This window comes from Hyla sarda, chromosome 2 (genome assembly GCF_029499605.1).
Source record: "Hyla sarda isolate aHylSar1 chromosome 2, aHylSar1.hap1, whole genome shotgun sequence".
NCBI classification, from domain to species: Eukaryota; Metazoa; Chordata; class Amphibia; order Anura; family Hylidae; genus Hyla; species Hyla sarda.
Genome location: NC_079190.1, coordinates 308,703,237 through 308,724,776, shown reverse-complemented (window position 1 = coordinate 308,724,776; position 21,540 = coordinate 308,703,237). Strand labels below are relative to the sequence as shown.

Here is a 21,540-nt window from a genome sequence, read left to right as displayed (position 1 = left end):
ATGCCAAACGTCCTGCACGGTGTTGGGCTGTAAGCACCACCCCCACCTATGGACATTGGGCCCTCATACCACCCTCATGGGGTCTGTTGCTGACCATTTGAGTGGACACATGCACATTTGTGGCCTGCTGGAAGTCATTTTGCAGGGCTCTGCCAGTGCTCCTCCTGCTCCTCCTTGCACAAAGGCATAGGTAGCGGTCCTGCTGCTGGGTTGTTGCCCTCCTACAGTCTCCTCCATGTCTCCTGATGTACTGGCCTTTCTCCTGGTAGCGCCTCCATGCTCTGGATACTACGCTGACAAACACAGCAAACCTTCTTGCCACAGCTCGTATTGATGTGCCATCCTGCCGTATTGAGCTGCACTACCTGAGCCACTTGTGTGGGTTGTAGACTCCGTCTCATGCTACCACTAGAGTGAAAGCACTGCCAGCATTCAAAAGTGACAAAAACATAAGCCAGGAAGAATAGGAACTGAGAAGTGGTCTGTGGTCACCACCTGCAGAACCACTCCTTTTATTGGCGGTGTCTTGCTAACTGCCTATAATTTCCACCTGTTGTCTGTTCCATTTGCACAACAGCATGTGAAATTGATTGTCAATCTATGTTGCTTCCTGAGTGGACCGTATGATTTCACAGAAGTGTGATTGACTTGGAGTTACATTGTGTTGTTTAAGTGTTCCCTTAATTTTTTGAGCAGTGTATGAATTTCTCATAGCTTGCCTTTTTAAGCCTTTAAAGGAAAACTGTCAGATATTTTCTCCCACACTATCCACAATACTCGTGGATAGTGCGGGAGACACTGATTAAAATGAGCCCTACCTTACCGGGATCCGCCTGGCTGTTCACCCGCAATTGTAGCTTTATTCTATGTGTATATCTTATTGTAACTGGCACGGGCGGGGCTTCTGCACTGACATCAGCGCCGCTTATGAATATTCATAAGCGGCGCTGACGTCAGTGCAGAAGCCCGCCCGTGCCACTTACAACAAGATATACACATAGAATAAAACTACAATTGCGGGCGAACAGGTAGGGCTCGTTTTAATCAGCGTCTCCCACACTATCCACCAGTACTGTGAATAGTACGGGAGAAAATATCTGACAGTTTTCCTTTAAATGCTTGAGTCCCAAGGAACATGTTCTGCTCCTATTCTACTACAAAAAATATATACTGCAAACAGCACTGCACACTACAGTGCCATTCTGCAGGGTATAATCATAGCATAGCCTTTATATATGTGAGTAAAGTATTTTCTTATTGGTGTTGCCCCTGTTCTTTTTCTTTTTACTGTGACATCTCTCAGCCACCACACATCTCTGCAGAGCTTGATTCCCCACTAATTTACTACATGGTAATAGTGCTATTTTAGTGCTCCACCAAAATAATGACTCTTTAGTGTCCCTCATTGTAGTAGTGCTCCCTTTGTGTTGTGTACTATACTTGTGTTTCTTGTTTTCTTTTCACACAGTAAAAGTGCACCCTCTCGTATTTGTCAAACATTTGCTCCTTTTAGTACCCCCAATAAGCAGTGGTGTTCCCTTACGGCCCCTCACTCATTAATTAATCCTATTAATGCCCCCATATAGCGGTAATGCCTTTTACTGCCCCCATTTATCAAAAGTTGTCCCTTTGCACTCAAACTCAGTAATTGTGCCCTTCTAGTGTCTTTACACAATAATAATTCCCTAAACTGAGAATGAATTGCCTTAGTGCCCCAATCCAAATTGATCTCCCTATTCAGTAAAAAAAAATGCCCTTTGGTATCTCCAATACAGTGCTAAGTTCCCCACACCCTTACTAAAGTCAATCTCGCCCTTCCCCGTCTTTGTAGCCCCTATTGAATTATGATGCAACCCACAGTGCCTCCAATCAGTGATGGCATCCCTTTTGTATTTTTTTTACCCATATATTGTGGCAAAGCATATAAAAATGTATATGCTTGATAAAGGCTGATACATGACTGAAACATCGCTTTTGGGAATCAAATACATGTTAGCTCCTTTTTGCACAATATCCATAGTCTCCATTTTGGTGCTGTAGCCTTTGAGTTTGCTTGTATTGGTATCTGGATTGGCTGTCTGGATTACCACGTGCACACTGGACAGGTTCAGTGCTGTCCTTTTTCTCTTTGTCGTAATAAAAATTTATAGTGTATGTGCCAGGATATGCCAATACTTTGGTGGCTCATAAAAAGCGGTAGCCACACAGAGGTCGTCCAGAGGACACAGGACACCAGTTAAAAAATGTAGGTAAAAAACAGCTCTGTAACCTGGACTACTTTCCCTTACTATTGTAAAAAGTTGTAGTTGAGATTGGTGGTACTTAAAAATACAACATGCTTTTTTCTTTATGCATTTTGAGTAATCTTTTTTTTTTTTTATCATAGATACTTCCAGATAAGGATGGTCGCCGTTGTATGTTTTGCGTTAAAACAGCAACAAAAACCTATGAAATGAGTGCATCTTATAACAAGCACAGACAAGAATGGGTAACAGGTACAATATTGATGATTACAAATAACACAGAAAAACTAAGTTTGTAATTAATGTATGGATTCTACGTATATTAAAATTTCTATCATCAACATATTCACAATAAGCTTATTGAAGACATATATAAGTATACAGTTATAAAGGGCACAACAAAGAAATGTAAAATAGTAGGCATTATTATACACTATAATTATATAAGCAGTATGATTACATGTAATTTTCAATAATTTATGTATTCATGCAGGTGTGCTGCCTACCTGCATGGCATATCACTATCCTTATTGCTAACTGCAGACATTACTGGGGAAAGCTTGCTGCATATAGATTTATATAGCTACCATTGGGTTCAACAATATACGTGGGATTTATTTAAATTGGTCTGAATCTGTAGCCTGTTCTTGTGGTTGTGGTTGATATGTTCTGACCTGCTGATATTTGACCTTTTCTTGTTCCTGACCATTCTCATGCCTGCTGACTTTGTACTATGCTACCGTATGGTTTGACCCTAGGGGGCAAGGTCACTCTATCAGTAAAACAATTTGGGTATGTAAACAGAATAAATGCTGTTACTATTATTACATGCAGATTTAATGAATTTCCACACATATTCCACATATCATTCCAAATGACAGCACATCACAAACATTATTTACTAGTTGACCAACATTGCCTTTAGACTGTATGTTATATCCCTAGGCAAATCTAGAGGAACTCACTCAGTTTGGTCCATATGCATAGCAATGTAGCAGACTGGTAATAAGATATTGTATTCAAAGCTTCTTACCCATAATGATCAACAGCCAAGTTGACCCTATGACACCTAAAGATGTTTTGCACCTTTTTCAGAGGGCTACTATCTGTTAGCTGGCATCACCTTATATATATGGCCATAAGACCATACATATGAATTAGAGTTCAGCGAACTTACAGGTGGATACAGTGCTAGGAACCTAAGACTGTCATCCTGGACTTTTCCAGGCAACCAGAGCCCTTGGGTAGCTGAACTAATTTATGCAGACTTATGCTGCAAGGTTCTTTACGAGCCAATTTACTGTAAGTTCTCTAACCTCTAATAAGAACGATGACAGCTGACAGACAGTAAGGGTCTGAAGACTTTCCAAACCAACTATAACTGATTAAAAGGGGTATTCTGGTAAAAAAAAAAATACATTTTTTATTTTTTTCAAATCAACTGGTGCCAGAAAGTAAAACAGATTTTTAAATTACTTCTATTAAAAAATCTTAAACCTTCCAGTACTTATCAGCTGCTGTACACTACAGAGAAGTTGAGTTGTTCTTTTCTCTTTGACAACACTGCTCTCTGCTGACACCTCTGTCCATGTCAGCAACTGTCCAGAGCAGGAAAGGTTTTCTATGGGGCTCGAACTCTGGACAGTTCCTGACATGGACAGAGGTGTAAGCAGAGAGCACTGTCATCAGACAAAAAATAACTACTCAACTTCCTCTGTAGTATACAACAGCTGATAAATACTGAAAGGATTAGGATTTTTTAATAGAAGGAATTTATAAATCTGTTCAACTTTCTGGAGCCAGTTCATATGAAATTTTTTTTTTCCACCGGAGTACCCCAATTATTATTGTTATTAGGTGGCCAAGCAGTGAAGTTGTACTGGACACCTATTGTTTTTACTTAGATTATTAGTTGGCCAAGCAACAAAGTTGCATAGGACACCAATTGTTTTTTGCTCAGACTATTATTTTCATTATTATTGTTAGGTAGACAAGCAACTAAATTGCAGGACACCTATTGTTTTTGCTCAGATTATTATTATTATTGTTCTGACCAGTTATTTTAGGAAAACTAAAATAAGGAGCCAGGCAGATTGTATCATCATTACAATGTGCTTAAAGCACATAACATGAATACTACCCTGTATCAGTGGTGCTACAGCCCCTAATACCCATCAAGCCACTATAAAGCTTAAAGGAGTAGTCCAGTGGAGAACAACTTATCCCCTATCCTAGGGGATAAATTGCAGATCGCGGGGTTCCGACCCCTGGGGCCCCCCGCGATCTCCTGTACGGGGCCCCAACAGCCCGCGGGAAGGGGGCGTGTCGACCTCCGCACGAAGCGGCGGCCGACACGCCCCCTCAATACAACTCTATGGCAGAGCCGGAGCACTGCCTTCGGCAATCTCCGGCTCTGCCATAGCGATGTATTGAGGGGGCGTGTCGGCCGCCGCTTCGTACGGTGGTCGACACCCGCTATCTGTCCAGAGAGCCTGGCCCCCGTACAGAGAGATCGCAGGGGGGCCCAGCAGTCGGACCCCCGCGATCTCAAACTTATCACCTATTCTTAGGATAGGGGATAAGTTTTTCACCACTGGAGTACCCCTTTAACCCCTTGGGGACGGAGCCCATTATGACCCTAAGGACGGGAGCATTTTTTGCAAATCTGACTACTGTCACTTTAACCCGGTCAGGACCCATGACGTAACGTTACGTCCCGACACCCTGGGTCTTAAGGACCCATGACGTACAGTTACGTCATGGGCAGTTCCGGTCCCCGCCGTGCGCCTGGCGGAGATCCGGTCGGGATGCCTGCTGAAATCATTCAGCAGGCATCCCATGCAAAGGCCCAGGGGGGTCATCAGACCCCCCCATGTCGGCGATCGCGGCATATCGCAAGTGAATTCACACTTGCGATTTGCGCGATTCCGGGTCATTATGGGTCTATAGCGACCCGGTGACCCGGAATGTAAGGAAGATCGCGGGTGTCTAAGACACCCAGGATCCCCTTGAAGCGATAGGAGTGAGGTGGCACGGGTGCCACCCCTCCTATCCCTGCTATTGGTGGTCTAGACGGCGGGGGGGTTAACTTTCGTTTTCCCCGTCCTGCCCTCCCACAATAGGCGGAGCAGGACGGGGAAACGACGGGGACCAGCGCCGAAGATCCACTTACCGATCCGGGCGGGCAACGGAGGCTGCAGGCGACGGAGATCGGCGGGCGGCGATGACGTGCGGCTGGATCCAACGGAAGCTGGTGAGTTGCCTAGCAACATCTCGAGGGTACAGTTTGAGACCATTATACAGTGGTCTCTAACTATAGCCCTCCAGATGTTGCAAAACTACAACTCCCAGCATGCCCAGACAGCTGTTTGGGCATGCTGGAATATGTAGTTTTGCAACAGCTGGAGGGCTACAGTTTGAGACCACTTTATAGTGGTCCCTAAACTTTAGCCCCCTAGTTCTTGCAAAACTACAACTCCTAGCATTCCCAAAAAACTATTTGCTGTCAGGGCATGCTGGGAATTGTAGTTTTGCAACAGCTGGAGGACCACAGTTTGGAGATCACTTTGCAGTGTTCTCTAAAACTGTAGCCCTCCAGATGTTGCAAAACTGCAAATCCCAGCATGTCCAAACAGAAATGAGCTGTCTCGGCATGCTGGGAGTTGTAGTTGCGTACCTCCAGCTATTGCATAACTACTTCCCTCCAGCATGCCTGTCGGCGATCAGTACATGCTGGGAGTTGTAGTTTTGCAACAGCTGGAGGCACACTGGTTAGAAAATGCTGAGTTAGGTAACAGAACCTAACTGAAGGTTTTCCAACCAGTGTGCCTCCAGCTGTTGCAAAAGTACAACTCCCAGCATGCACGGTCTGTCAGTACATGCTGGGAGTTGTAGTTTTGAAACAGCTGGAGGTTTGCCCCCCCCCCCCCCCCCATGTGAACGTACAGGGTACATTCACATGGGCAGGCTTACAGTAAGTTTCTTGCTTCAAGTTTGGGCTGTGGCAAATTTTTCGCCGCAGCTCAAACTCCTAGCGGGAAACTCACCGTAACACGTCAGTGCGAATGTACCCTAAAAACACTACACTACACTACTCTAACACATAATAAAGGGTAAAACACTACATATACACCCCCTTACACTGTCTCCGCCCCCCCCCCCCAATAAAAATTAAAACCGTATTGTATGGCAGCGTTTCCAAAACAGAGCCTCCAGCTGTTGCAAAACAACAACTCCCAGCATTTCCGGACAGCCACTGACTGTCCAGGCATGCTGGGAATTTAGCAACAGCTGGAGGCACCCTGTTTGGGAATGACTGGCGTAGAATACCCCTATGTCCACCCCTATGCAATCCCTAATTTAGTCCTCAAATGCGCATGGCGCTCTCTCACTTCAGAGCCCTGTTGTATTTCAAGGAAACAGTTTAGGGCCACATATGGGGTATCTCCGTACTCGGGAGAAATTGTGTTACAAATATTGGGGGGCTTTTTCTCCTTTTACTCCTTATGAAAAGGAAAAGTTTGGGGCTACACTAACATGCTGGTGTTGCCCTGTACTTTTTATTTTCACAAGCATTAAAAGGAAAAAAAGACCCCCAAAGTTTGTAACACAATTTCTCCTGAGTACGGAAATACCCCATATGTGGGCGTAAAATGCTCTGTGGGCGTACAACAAGGCTCAGGAGTGAGAGCGCACTATGTACATTTGAGGCCTAAATTGGTGATTTGCACAGGGGTGGCTGATTTTACAGTGGTTCTGACATAAACGCAAAAATATAAATACCCACATGTGACCCCATTTTGGAAACTACACCCCTCATGTAATGTAATAAGGGGTACAATGAGCATTTACGCCCCACAGGGGTCTGACAGATTTTTGGAACAGTGGTCCGTGAAAATGAAAAATGTAATTTTTCATTTGCACAGCCCACTGTTCCAAAGATCTGTCAAACACCAGTGGGGTGTAAATACTCACTGCACCCCTTATTAAATTCTGTGACGGGTGTAGTTTCCAAAATAGGGTCACATGTGGGGGGTCCACTGTTCTGGCACCACGGGGGGCTTTGTAAATGCACATGGCCCCTGACTTCCATTCCAAACAATTTTTTTTCCCAAAAGCTCAATGGCGCTCCTTCTCTTCTGAGCATTGTAGTGCGCCAGCAGAGCACTTGACGTCCACACATGGGGTATTTCCATACTCAGAAGAGATGGGGTTACAAATTTTGGGGGGTCTTTTCTGCTATTAACCCTTGCAAAAATGTGAAATTTGGGGGGAAACACACATTTTAGTGAAACATATTTTTTTTTTACATATGCAAAAGTCGTGAAACACCTGTGGGGTATTAAGGCTCACTTTATTCCTTGGTACATTCCTCAAGGGGTCTAGTTTCCAAAATGGTATGGCATGTGTTTTTTTTTTTTTTTTTGCTGTTCTGGCACCATAGGGGCTTCCTAAAGGCAACATGCCCCCCAAAAACCATTTCAGAAAAACGTACTCTCCAAAATCCCCAAAAATTGTGAGTTTGAAAATTTTGTGAAAAATTGGAAAATTGCTGCTGAACTTTGAAGCCCTCTGGTGTCTTCCAAAAGTAAAAACACGTCAATTTTATAATGCAAACATAAAGTAGACATATAGTAAATGTGAATCAAACATTTTTTTTATTTGGAATATCAATTTTCCTTTCAAGCAGAGAGCTTCAAACTTAGAAAAATGCTAAATCTTCAAATTTTTCATCAAATTTTGGGATTTTTCACCAAGAAATGATGCAAGTATCGACAAAATTTTACCACTATGTTAAAGTAGAATATGTCACGAAAAAACTATCTCGGAATCAGAATGATAACTAAAAGCATTCCAGAGTTATTAATGTTTAAAGTGACAGTGGTCAGATGATCAAAAAATGGCCGTGTCCTACAGTGAAAATTGGCTGGGTCCTTAACCTCTTAAGGACGCAGGGCGTATGGATACGCCCTGCATCCCGAGTCCTTAAGGACGCAGGGCGTATCCATACGCCCGTGGGAATTCCGGTCCCCACCGCTAGCCGGTTGGGGACCGGAGCCGGATGCCTGCTGAAATCGTTCATCAGGCATCCCGGCATATCGCCCAGGGGGGTCATTATGCCCCCCCATGTCGGCGATCGCCGCAGATCGCTGGACAATTCAGTCCAGCGATCTGCGGCGATTCCGGGTCAATCGGGTCTCCAGTGACCCGGTGACCCGGAATTACTGGCTGTTCGGGGCCGTCTCTGACGGCCCCGAACAGCCAGAGCCTGCCGGGGTGAGGTGGCACTGGTGCCACCTCACGATCGCCCTGATTCGTCGACCAATCAGGGCGCCTGCTGCGGGCGTCACTCCCGCACCCGCTCCGCCCCTCTTCCGGAGGGCGTGAGCGGGTGCGGGAAGATGACCCCGGGTGCTGGGGAGCCCGATCCCCGGCACCCATGTTGGGATCGGGGCCCCAGGAGCGACGGCGGCGGCGAGGGACAGCCTGCGATGGAGCAGCAGCAGGAGGTGAGTTACAGCCTCCTGCTGTTGCTTAGCAACAGCTCCCAGCATGCAAAAAGGGCATGCTGGGAGCTGTAGTTATGCAACAGCAGGAGGCAGACCACCACAACTCCCAGCATTCCCTTATGGGCATGCTGGGACTTATGGTTTTGCAACAGCTGGAGGCACATTTTTTCTATGGAAAAGTGTACCTTCAGCTGTTGTATAACTACAACTCCCAGCTTGCACAAACAGCTAAAGTGCATGCTGGGAGTTGTAGTGGTGCATCTGCTGGTTGCATAACTACAACTCCCAGCATGCCCGTTGGCTGTCGGTGACTGCTGAGAGTTGTAGTTTTGCAACAGCTGAAGGCACACTGGTTGTGAAACACTGAGTAAGGTCACAAACTCCGTGATACATAACCAGTGTGCCTACAGCTGTTGCAAAACTAAAACTCTCAGCATGTACAGTCTGTCAGCGCATGCTGGGAGTTGTAGTTTTGCAACAGCTGAATGTCCCCCCCAATGTGAATGTACAGGGTACACTCACATGGGCGGAGGCTTACAGTAAGTATCGGGCTGCAAGTTTGAGCTGCTGCAAATTTTCTGCAACAGCTCAAACTGCCAGCGAGAAACTACTGTGAACCCCCCGCCCGTGCGACTGTACCCTAAAAACACTACACTACACTAACAAACAATAAAATAAAAAGTAAAAAACACTACATATACACATACCCCTATACAACCCCCCTCCCCTCCCCAATAAAAATGAAAAACGTCTGGTACGCCACGGTTTCCAAAACGGAGCCTCCAGCTGTTGCAAAACAACAACTCCCAGTATTGTCGGACAGCCGTTGACTGTCCAGGCATGCTGGGAGTTTTGCAACAGCTGGAGGCACCCTGTTTGGGAATCACTGGCGTAGAATACCCCTATGTCCCTATGCAATCCCTAATTTAGGCCTCAAATGCGCATGGCGCTCTCACTTTGGAGCCCTGTCGTATTTCAAGGCAACAGTTAAGGGTCACATATGGGGTATCGCCGTACTCGGAAGAAATTGGGCTTCAAATTTTGGGGGGTATTTTCTGCTTTTACCCTTTTTAAAAATGTAAAGTTTTGGGGAAAAGAAGCATTTTAGGTAAAAAATTTTTTTATTATTTTTACATATGCAATAGTTGTGAAACGCCTGTGGGGTATTAAGGTTCACTTAACCCCTTGTTACATTCCCCGAGGGCTCTAGTTTCCAAAATGGAATGCCATGTGGGGTTATTTTGCGGTCCTGGCACCATAGGGGCTTCCTAAATGCGGCATGCCCCCAGAGCAAAATTTGCTTTCAAAAAGCCAAATGTGACTCCTTCTCTTCTGAGACCTGTAGTGCGCCAGCCGAGCACTTTTTACCCCCATATGGGGTGTTTTCTGAATCGGGAGAAATTGGGCTTCAAATTTTGGGGGGTATTTTCTGCTTTAACCCTTTGTATAAATGTAAATTTTTTAGGAAACCAAGCATTTTAGGTAAATTTTTTTATTTTTTTTTACATATGCAAAAGTCGTGAAACACCTGTAGGGTATTAAGGTTCACTTTACCCCTTGTTACCTTCCCCGAGGGGTCTAGTTTCCAAAATGGTATACCATGTGTTTTTTTTTTGCTGTCCTGGCACCATAGGGGCTTCCTAAAGGTGACATGCCCCCCAAAAACCATTTGACGCTCCTTCCCTTCTGAGCCCTCTACTGCGCCCACCGAACACTTTACATAGACATATGAGGTATGTGCTTACTTGAGAGAAATTGGGTTTCAAATACAAGTAAACATTTTCTCCTTTTTACCCCTTGCAAAAATTAAAAAATTGGGTCTACAAGAACATGCGAGTGTAAAAAATGAAGATTGTGAATTTTCTCCTTCACTTTGCTGCTATTCCTGTGAAACCCGTAAAGGGTTAAAACGCTTACTGAATGTCATTTTGAATACTTTCGGGGGTGCAGTTTTTATAATGGGGTCATTTATGGGGTATTTCTAATATGAAGACCCTTCAAATCCACTTCAAACCTGAACTGGTCCCTGAAAAAAAGCGAGTTTCAAAATTTTGTGAAAAATTGGAAAATTGCTGCGGAACTTTGAAGCCCTCTGGTGTCTTCCAAAAGTAAAAAATCATCAATTTTATGATGCAAATATAAAGTAGACATATTGTATATGTGAATACAAAAAAAATTATTTGGAATATCCATTTTCCTTACAAGCAGAGAGCTTCAAAGTTAGAAAAATGCAAAATTTTCAAATTTTTCATAAAATTTGGGGATTTTTCACCAAGAAAGGATGCAAGTTACCAAAAAATTTTACCACTACGTTAAAGTAGAATATGTCACGAAAAAACAATCTCGGAATAAGAATGATAACTAAAAGTGTTCCAGAGTTATTAATGTTTAAAGTGACAGTAGTCAGATTTGCAAAAAATGGCCGAGTCCTTAAGGTGAAAAAGGGCTCAGTCCTTAAGGGGTTAAAGGGTTAAGCATTAATAACTCTGGGGTGCTTTTACTTATAAATTTGATTCCAAGATTGTTGTTTCATGACATATTCAACTTTATGGTAGTGGTAAATTTTTGTCTATACTTGCATCATTTCTTGGTGAAAAATTCAAAAATTTTATGAAAAATTTGAAAATTTTGCATTTTTCTAACTTTGAAGCTCTCTGCTTGTAAGGAAAATAGACATTCCAAATAAAAGATATATTGATGCCCATATACAATATGTCTGCTTTATATTTGCATCATAAAGTTGACATGTTTTTACTTTTGGAACACATCAGAGGGCTTCAAAGTTCAGCAGCAATTTTCCATTTTTTCTAAAAAATGTCTAAATTTTTCAGGGACCAGTTAAGTTTTGAAGTGGATTTGAAGGGCCTCCAAATTACAAATACCCCATAACTGACCCAATTATAAAAACTGCACCCCTCAAAGTATCCAAAATGACATTCAGTAAGTTTATTAACCTTAGGTGTTTCACAGGAATAGCAGCAAAGTGAAGGAAAAAATTCAAAATCTTCATTTTTTACACTCGCATGTTCTTGTAGACCCAGTTTTTGAATTTTTACACGTGGTAATAGGAGAAAAAGACCCCCAAAATTTGTAACCCAATTTCTCTCAAGTAAGGAAATGCCTCATATGTGTATGTCAAGTGTTCGGCGGGCACAGTAGGGAAGGAGCAACAATGGGATTTTGGAGAGTGAATTTTGCTGAAATGGTTTTTGGGGGGCATGTCACATTTAGTAAGCCCCTATGGTGCCAGAACAGCAGAAAACCCAACATGGCACACCATTTTGGAAACTACACCCCTCAAGGCACATAACAAGGGGTCCAGTGAGCCTAAGCACCACGCAGGTGTTTGACTACTTTTTGTTAAAATCGGATGTGTAAATGAAAAACATTTTTTTTCCCTATAGTGCAGTTTTCCCCCCAAATTTATTATTTTTACAAAGGGTAATGGGAGAAAATGCCCCCCAAAATTTGTACCCCCATCTCTTCTGAGTATGGAAATACCCCATGTTAGGACGTAAAATGCTCTGCTGGCGAACTACAATGCTCAGAAGAGGAGGGCCATTGAGCTTATGGAAAGAGAATTCGTTTGGAATGGTAGTCAGGGGCCATGTGAGTTTACAAAGCCCCCTAAGGTGCCAGAACAGTGGACCCCCCCCCCCACATGTGACCATTTTGGAAACTACACCCCTCACAGGATTTAATAAGGGGTGCAGTGAGTATTTACACCCCACTGGCGTTTGACAGATCTTTGGAACAGTGGACTGTGCAAATGAAAAATTAAATTTTTCATTTTCACGGACCACTGTTCCAAAAATCTGTCAGACACCTGTGGGGCGTAAATGCTCACTGTACCCCTTATTACATTACGTGAAGGGTGTTGTTTCCAAAATGGAGTCACATGTGGGGGAGTCCATTGTTCTGGCACTATTGGGGCTTTGTAAACACACGTGGCCTTTAATTCGACAAATTTTCTCTTCAAAATCCCAATGGCACTCCTTCTCTTCTGAGCATTGTAGTGTGCCAGCAGAGCACTTTACATCCACATATGGGGTATGTTTTTACTCAGAAGAAATGGGGTTACAAATTTTGGGGGGATTTTTTCCTATTTTCCCTTGTGAAAATGAAAAATTTAGGGTAGCACCAGCATTTTAGTGAAAACATTTTTTTTTTCATTTTCCCATCCAAATTTAATGAAAATTCGTCAAACACGTGTGGGGTGTTAAGGCTCACTATACCCCTTTTTACATTCCATGAGGGGTGTAGTTTCCAAAATGGGGTCACATGTGGGTATTTATGTTTTTGTGTTTATGTCAGAATCGCTGTAAAATCAGCCACCCCTGTGCAAATCACCAATTTAGGCCTCAAATGTACATGGTGCGCTCTCACTCCTGAGACTTGTTGTGCGCCCACAGAGCATTTTACGCCCACATATGGGGTATTTCCATACTCAGGAGAAATTGTGTTACAAATTTTGGGGGTCTTTTTTTTTCCTTTTACTGCTTGTGAAAATAAAAAGTATAGGGCAACACCAGCATGTTAGTGTAAACATTTTTATTTTTTTACACTAACAGGCTGGTGTAGCCCCCAACTTTTCCTTTTCATAAGGGGTAAAAGGAGAAAAAGCCCCCAAAATGTGTAGTGCAATTTCTCCCGAGTACGAAAATACCCCATATGTGGCCCTAAACTGTTTCCTTGAAATACGACAGGGCTCCGAAAGGAGAGAGCGCCATGCGCATTTGAGGACTAAGTTAGGGATTGCATAGGGGTGGACATAGGGGTATTCTACGCCAGTGATTCCCAAACAGGGTGCCTCCAGCTGTTGCTGAACTCCAGCATGCCTGAACAGTCAGTGGCTGTCCAGAAATGCTGGGAGTTGTTGTTTTGCAACAGCTGGAGGCTCCGTTTTGGAAACACTGCCGTACAATAAGTTTTTCATTTTTATTGGGGGGGACAGTTTAAGGGGGTGTATATGTAGTGTTGTACCCTTTATTATGTGTTAGTGTAGTGTACTGTAGTGTTTTTAGGGTACATTCGCAGCGGGTTACGGTGAGTTTCCCGCTAGGAGTTTGCGCTGCGGCGAAAAATGTACAGCATGTACTGTACAGACCGTGCATGCTGGGAGTTGTACTTTTGCAACAGCTGGAGGCACACTGGTTGGAAAACCTTCAGTTAGGTTCTGTTACCTAACTCAGTATTTTCCAACCAGTGTGCCTCCAGCTGTTGCAAAACTACAACTCCCAGGATGTACTGATCGCCGACGGGCATGCTGGGAGATGTAGTTATGCAACAGCTGGAGGTTATGCAACTACAACTCCCAGCGTGCCGAGACAGCTGTTTGCTGTTTGGGCATGCTGGTATTTGCAGTTTTGCAACATCTCGAGGGCTACACTTTATAGACCACCGCACAGTGATCTCCAAACTGTGACCCTCCAGATGTTGCAAAACTACAAATCCCAGCATGCCCAGACAGCAAAGAGCTGTTTGGGCATGCTAGGAGTTGTAGTTTTGCAAGATCTGGAGAGATACAGTTTAGAGACCACTGTATAGTGGGCTCAAACTGCAGCCCTCCAGCTGTTGCAAAACTACATATTCCAGCATACACAAACAGCTGTCTGGGCATGCTGGGAGTTTTAGTTTTGCAACATCTGGAGGGCTACATGTTAGAGACCACTATATAGTGGTCTCAGACTGTAGCCCTCCAGATGTTGCTAGGCAACTTACCAGCTTCCGTAGGATCCAGGGAGCCGTCCTCTTCTGCCGCACGTCATCGCCGCCCGCCGATCTCCGCCGCCCGCTGCCTCCAGATGGGTAAGTGGATCTTCGGCGCCGGTCCCCTTTGTTTCCCCATCCTGCCCCGCCTATTGTGGGTGGGCAGGACGGGGAAAACAAAAGTTAACCCCCCCCCCCCCGCCCCCGATCTGCTATTGGTCGTCGCTTCTGACAACCAATAGTAGGGATGGGAGGGGTGGCACCCCTTCCACCTCACTCCCTTCAGGGGGATCGTAGGTGTCTTAGACATCCGCAATCCCCCTTATATTTCAGGTCACCGGGTCACCCTAGACCCGTATGACCCGGAATCGGCGCAAATCGCAAGTGTGAATTAACTTGCGATTTGTGCCAATTGCTGACTTAGGGGGGTCTAATAACCCCCTGGGCATTTGCACGGGTCGATGTATGGATACACCCTTGTTGATCGATGTATGGATACACCCTTCGTTCTTAAGTACCAGGACGCATGGGCGTATGCCGACGCCCTTCGTCCCCAACAGGTTAAAGGGGTACTCCCGTGGAAAACTCACTGTGAGAGATGAGCGAATCGAAGTTGACGAACCCGAATTTGTTACGAATTCCATGAAAAATTTGATTCGCAACTAAAGCGAATATCGCCGCGATTCAATCGGGCGAATCGCTTCATTAAACTCCATTTTACAGCATTCCAGGCTATTGGAGACCTAAGATGGCGGATCCACATGTGAGTACATGGGGCAGGGGATTATGGGAGGGCGGGAAACAGTGGCGGGAATGAAGGTAGGCGGGCTGACCCTGATTCACATGTGAGATGCAGCCTATCAGTGTTCACTGACCCCTGTGATGTCACAGCCCCTATATAATCGGCGGCTATCTTGCCTCTCTTCATTTCATCTATGCACTCAGATAGAGAGGACGGGACTGCGTGTGTGAATAGCTCATACCACAGCGTTACACTGCAACTGCTAGTCACATCAGCATTAGGGAAAGGCAGGAGTGCAGAGTGCTTTGCTGTTACACTGAGAATGATCATTGATAGCTAAACCTCCTATTCACGTTATTGAGCATTGCAGCAGAGCGGGGCAGATAGCTGTCAGCTGCCTCATACAGATCTCCAAGCTGCCTGAACTTTCTGAAGCATCTTATCTCCTAATTTTTCAGCCCAATTGAGTTTATTTTTTTTGCTCCACAAATCTTCTGCTGCTCAGAATTGTGTGACAGAGTGCAATGTAGGGTTTAATCCCTGGATTTTTTTTTTTTTTGTGGTGCTGCACTGTTGGGTCCTGCTGCTGTTCAGAAATACATGATTGTTCAGTGGACTGTAGTGCATTTGTACCATTTTGTACCTGTTAATCTGTCAAGGGGCTACATACTGTGCAAGTCCACACAATAGTATTCACCAGCTGTTTTTTTTATTTATATTTTTTTCTGCGTATAGTTACGCATATTACTGCCCTCATCAGTGCATACTGCATACGTACATCCAAGTATTGTACCATTTAGTACCTGTTAAGCTGTCAAGTCCAAACAATAGCATTCACCGGCTGGTGTTTTACAAAAATACAGATTTTTTTCTGCTAATTGTTTGGCATATTACTGCCCTCATCAGTGCATACCGCATATGTACATCCAAGTATTGTACCATTTAGTACCTGTTAAGCTGTCAAGGTGCTCCAAACCGTCAAAGTCCAAACAATAGTATTCACCGGCTGGTGTTTTACAAAAATACAGAGTTTTTTCTGCGTATAGTTACGCATATTTCTGCCCTCAACAGTGCATACCGCATAGGTACATCCAAGTATTGTACCATCTAGTACTTGTTAATCTGTCAAGGGCCTACATACTGTGAAAGGACAGCCGTAAGTAATCACCTGCTGCTGTTCTAGGCAAATACTGTTTAAAGAGTAGTGTAGCGTATTGTAATACCCTCCTAAACGCACTATGTATGTCAGGCAGAGAAGTGCCAGGACGTGCACAGAGGAGTGGCAGAGGCCTAAATACTTCAGGCAGAGTTGGCAGCAGACTTGGGGCAAGTGGCAGCAGGAGTCGCAGCGATAGGCCTGAGCTCCCGTTATCAGCCAGCGGTTGTGTCTCCGCCAGGAACCCATCTGCCATCATCGATTGGTTAACACGCTCATCCACATCATCATAAGTGACATCTGACACCCCAAGTCAACAGTCGGTGGGTTCCTCAGACACAAGCCTCAGTTGGCATGGCCCGGGAGCAGTCCCTGTCCTCCCATTGCCTTTGTCCTTTGCTGTTCCCTCTCCTAAAGAAGTATCTTTTGCTGTGGGTTCAGCTCCACTATTTACTGAGGACGATCTAATAGAGAACAGTCAGCAGCTACTGGACAGCTAGGAAGGGGAAGTGACATGCACCGCTTGCTCCGCTAGGCGGCCAAGTAGTGATGCGGAGAGTGACGTGGGTGGCGTTTCAATGGTTCAGGGTCCTGAAACAGACACTGTTGGGGAACCTGAGGAGGACATCAGTGACGTGCACACACCTGTGGATAATGATGAGGCCGATCGCAATTGGGATCCGGGTGCAGAAGGGGCTTCATCATCATCAGGAGAAGAGAGTTGCAGGTTGCCCTTGAGGCAGAAAGGCGGTAGCACGGTTGTCAGTCAGGGTGGTGGCAGTAGTGGAAATTCAGGAGCCAAACGTGCCCGGGGGAGACCACCTGCTTCGCGGCAGCCTACCTTTCCGGGAGGTAGGGGAACAGGGGTTCCTGGAGACGGCGCCAGTAGCAGTCAATTAGTGTGGACTGCGGGTGGGAAAATCAGCTACTCGGTGGTGTGGAAGTTTTTCATAAGGCATCCGGAGGAGTTTCACGTAGCCACATGCAAGATCTGTCGGCAGAAGGTGAAGAGTGGCCAGGGTCCCAATGTCGGCACCACAGCCCTGCGTCAACACATGCTGCGCCACCATAAAGTGGCCCGGGAGAACCGTGGCTCTGATGTAGTGGTCCAGCCTGCTGCATCACCCAGTGGCGATCCGCTCCCTCCTTCATCCAGCCAAGGCTCCACCACCTCCGCCAAAGGAAGCTGTGTGTCAAATCCTCCTTCTGTCGCTCCTGCTTCATCCGCTTTTAGTCAGCCATTCCGCCAACAATCCATCGGCGAAGCCATGTCCAAGAGACAACAGTATGCGCCCACTCATCCAACGGCACAGAAGTTGAATGTGCTCCTGTCCAAGTTGCTGGTGTTGCAGTCCCTCCCTTTTCAAGTGGTAGACTCTGCACCTTTCAGACAAATGTAGAAAAAGACCAGCGCTCAGAATAGGAGAATTTGCAGAATAGTTTCAGGTAGTCATAAGAGGCAGGGAAATGGTTCACTTACTTCACTTGGGGGGAGTGTAAGATCCGGTCTCACATACTATCCCCCCTCCAGGAAAGCATGTAGGTAATGACCAGTAGAAGTCCTCACATATCAAAAGGGTTTTAATAGCAACGCGTTTCGGAGGTCATATATATAGCCTCCTTCTTCAGGCATACGTTACATATACAATAACAAACTTATATACTCACACATAATGTCCATGTGGATGATGGCGTCCAATCCTACCGCGTGTGCCGGTAATTCCTCTTCCGGGGAGTATCCCCCGGGCCACGTGATCCCAGCCGAACCACATGACACTATGCCAAATGGTGTCGGTATTGGGAACACGCCACCCCAGGTCATTTCCTCCGGAAGCCAACGCTGTCGTGGTGAAGTTCCGACCACGTGACCAACCAGGTCACATGATCGGACAGCAATAGGCGCATTTGCGGCACCAGTGCGTCCCACAGTGGAACGCACAAGGGTGCCGCGCATGCGCACCTTGCTTGGAGGGCGCTATGCGTTCCACAGTGGATCGCACCGCCATATGTGTCTCAGACTATAATATATGCGCCCACATTAAATAGGCGATATTCTATATATATTAAAATGTGGTATAAATCCAATTTTTATAGGCATTAATGGTCTCAATTAAACCCATTCATCCACTTGGCATGTAGTATGTTACACTAATAACAATATAAAATTACATAAAAATTCTCAGCAATTCATATAGGTAGTTAAACAGCAATAAAAAATAATAAATAAATAAATATATATAACAATTAATAATGCATAAATATATATATATAAGAATGCAATTGCGGCAAATGCTTGAAAATTACACATACATAAAGTGCACCTACAATATTTATAAGGAATAATATAATAATAAAATAAATAGACCGAAAATTAATTAATATATATGCTCTAGAGATTCATTAAGACCCTGTGGTGACAACGTATTTAACTAAAAAATCCAGAACATCTCCTTATTACATAATAATTTAAAATTCCTATTAGGTATTTTCTCTATGGGTGTCACCCTCATCAGAGTAGGGTCCCGGTTATGGTCGGTATTAAAATGTCTTGATACACTATGGAAATTAAAACCATGACATATATTGTGTCTATGTTTATTAATACGAAGCCTTAGACAATTTGTAGTCCTTCCTATGTACTTCAAGCCACACGGGCATTCTAATAAATAAATTACAAAGGAACTACTACAATTTAAGTATTCCTTAATGTAAATAGGTCTAGTGGAGTCAGCTACAGTGATCTCTGTTCTCCTATGTGAGAACAGGGACAATACTTGTCTTTTACGGCCCACTGGGTAAATGTGGTTCCTGCACAGCCACAACAGCAACTTGGACAGGTCACACCGCTTCCTCCTCCACGCTCTCGCTCCCAGGCAGTTGGTCCTGCCTCCTCCTCATCCTCCACCAAGTCCTCGGCCTCCACTGCACGTCCAAATCTCGGTGGCCCTTCATCGTACCATGTGTGTAGGGCACGGCGGTGTCAAGTTGTTCTTCACATGGTTTGCCTTGGCGAACGGAGTCACACAGGGGAGGAACTGCTAAAGTTCATTCGTAAGGAAATCCGAGTATGGCTTACTCCACGAAATCTGGAAATGGGAACCATGGTGACCGACAAAGGGAAGAACATCGTGTCCGCGCTGCGACAAGGAAGTGTGAAACATGCGCCCTGCATGGCACACGTGTTGAATCTGGTTGTCAAGCACTTCCTCAAGTCTTCACCCCATTTGCAAAACATCCTGAAAATGGCAAGGAAACTGTGCATGCACTTCAGCCACTCATACACTGCCAAGCACACCTTCCTTGAGCTGCAGCATCAGAACGGTAAATAATTGCCTCCCTGATGCCTCAGGCCTTGGGCCTTCAATTTTTGGAAGTTTAGCAGTAGCTAATACATGCTTAATGAAAATTTCAACAATGATCTTTAAATTCTCTGCGCTCTGCTAGGGCCTTCTCCTACCCTGCCGGGGCCGATCCGAGGACCTCACTAAACCATCCAGTAGTAGAAACATGCGGTGTGTACAAATGAACCCGAGCTTATGACCCGCGCTTAGTTGTGATTCTTCTTTCCTGGCAAATAATTGCAATCCCTATCGCGAACGGGGTTCAGCGGGTTACCCGCACCTGTCAGTGAAGGATAGACACACGCTGGTCCATTCAGTGTAGCGCGCGTGCAGCCCCGGACATCTGAGGGCATAACACACCTGTTATTGCTCGATCTCGCGAGTGATCGTGCAATGTAAGGGGACTTCATGAAGCTTCTGGGCTTGGGCCTTTAATTTTAGGATTTTTGAAATACATACTTAATTTAAATTTCAACATTTATGGTTCAATGTATGGGGTTATTAACCTCTTAAGGACGCAGGGCGTATGGATACGCCCTGCATCCCGAGTCCTTAAGGACGCAGGGCGTATCCATATGCCCGTGGGAATTCCGGCCCCCACCGCTAGCCGGTTGGGGACCGGAGCTGGATGCCTGCTGAAATCGTTCAGCAGGCATCCCGGCATATCGCCCAGGGGGGTCATTATGCCCCCCATGTCGGCGATCGCCGCAGATCGCTGGACAATTCAGTCCAGCGATCTGCGGCGATTCCGGGTCAATCGGGTCTCCAGTGACCCGGTGACCCGGAATTACTGGCTGTTCGGGGCCGTCTCTGACGGCCCCGAACAGCCAGAGCCTGCAGGGGTGAGGTGGCACTGATGCCACCTCACGATCGCCCTGATTCGTCGGCCGGTAATCAGGGCGCCTGCTGCGGGCGTCACTCCCGCACCCGCTCCGCCCCTCTTCCGGAGGGCGTGAGCGGGTGCGGGAAGACGACCCCGGGTGCTGGGGACCCCGATCCCCGGCGTCCATGTTGGGATCGGGGCCCCAGGAGCGACGGCGGCGGCGAGGGACAGTCCAGCGATGAAGCAACAGCAGGAGGTGAGTTACAGCCTCCTGCTGTTGCTTAGCAACAGCTCCCAGCGTGCAAAAAGGGCATGCTGGGAGCTGTAGTTATGCAACAGCAGGAGGCAGACCACCACAACTCCCAGCATTCCCTTATGGGCATGCTGGGACTTATGGTTTTGCAACAGCTGGAGGCACATTATTTCTATGGAAAAGTGTACCTTCAGCTGTTGTATAACTACAACTCCCAGCTTGCACAAACAGCTAAAGTGCATGCTGGGAGTTGTAGTGGTGCATCTGCTGGTTGCATAACTACAACTCCCAGCATGCCCGTTTGCTGTCGGTGACTGCTGAGAGTTGTAGTTTTGCAACAGCTGAAGGCACACTGGTTGTGAAACTTAGAGTTTTTTTTTTTTACCTAACTCAGTGTTTCACGACCGGTGTGCCTCCAGCAGTTGCAAACTACAACTCCCAGCAGTCACCTTACACCATGCACCGTACATGCTGGGAGTTGTAGTTTTGCAACAACTGGAGGCACACTGGTTTTGAAACACTGAGTAAGGTCACAAACTCCGTGATACATAACCAGTGTGCCTACAGCTGTTGCAAAACTAAAACTCTCAGCATGTACAGTCTGTCAGCGCATGCTGGGAGTTTTAGTTTTGCAACAGCTGGAGGTCCCCCCCAATGTGAATGTACAGGGTACACTCACATGGGCGGAGGCTTACAGTAGGTATCGGGCTGCAAGTTTGAGCTGCAGCAAATTTTCTGCAACAGCTCAAACTGCCAGCGAGAAA

The 21,540-nt window shown here is 45.6% G+C and overlaps 1 protein-coding gene across 4 annotated transcripts in view; it reads left to right on the top strand.

Moving 5' to 3' along the window:
* DEF6 (DEF6 guanine nucleotide exchange factor) overlaps positions 1 to 21,540 on the top strand; it is a 336,873-nt gene that overhangs the window by 119,872 nt on the left and 195,461 nt on the right. For all 4 annotated transcript variants that reach the window (XM_056557667.1, XM_056557665.1, XM_056557663.1 and 1 more), the window contains one exon: positions 2,387 to 2,495. In XM_056557667.1, the coding sequence (XP_056413642.1) occupies positions 2,387 to 2,495 (109 nt within the window). The remainder of the gene's footprint in view (positions 1 to 2,386; positions 2,496 to 21,540) is intronic.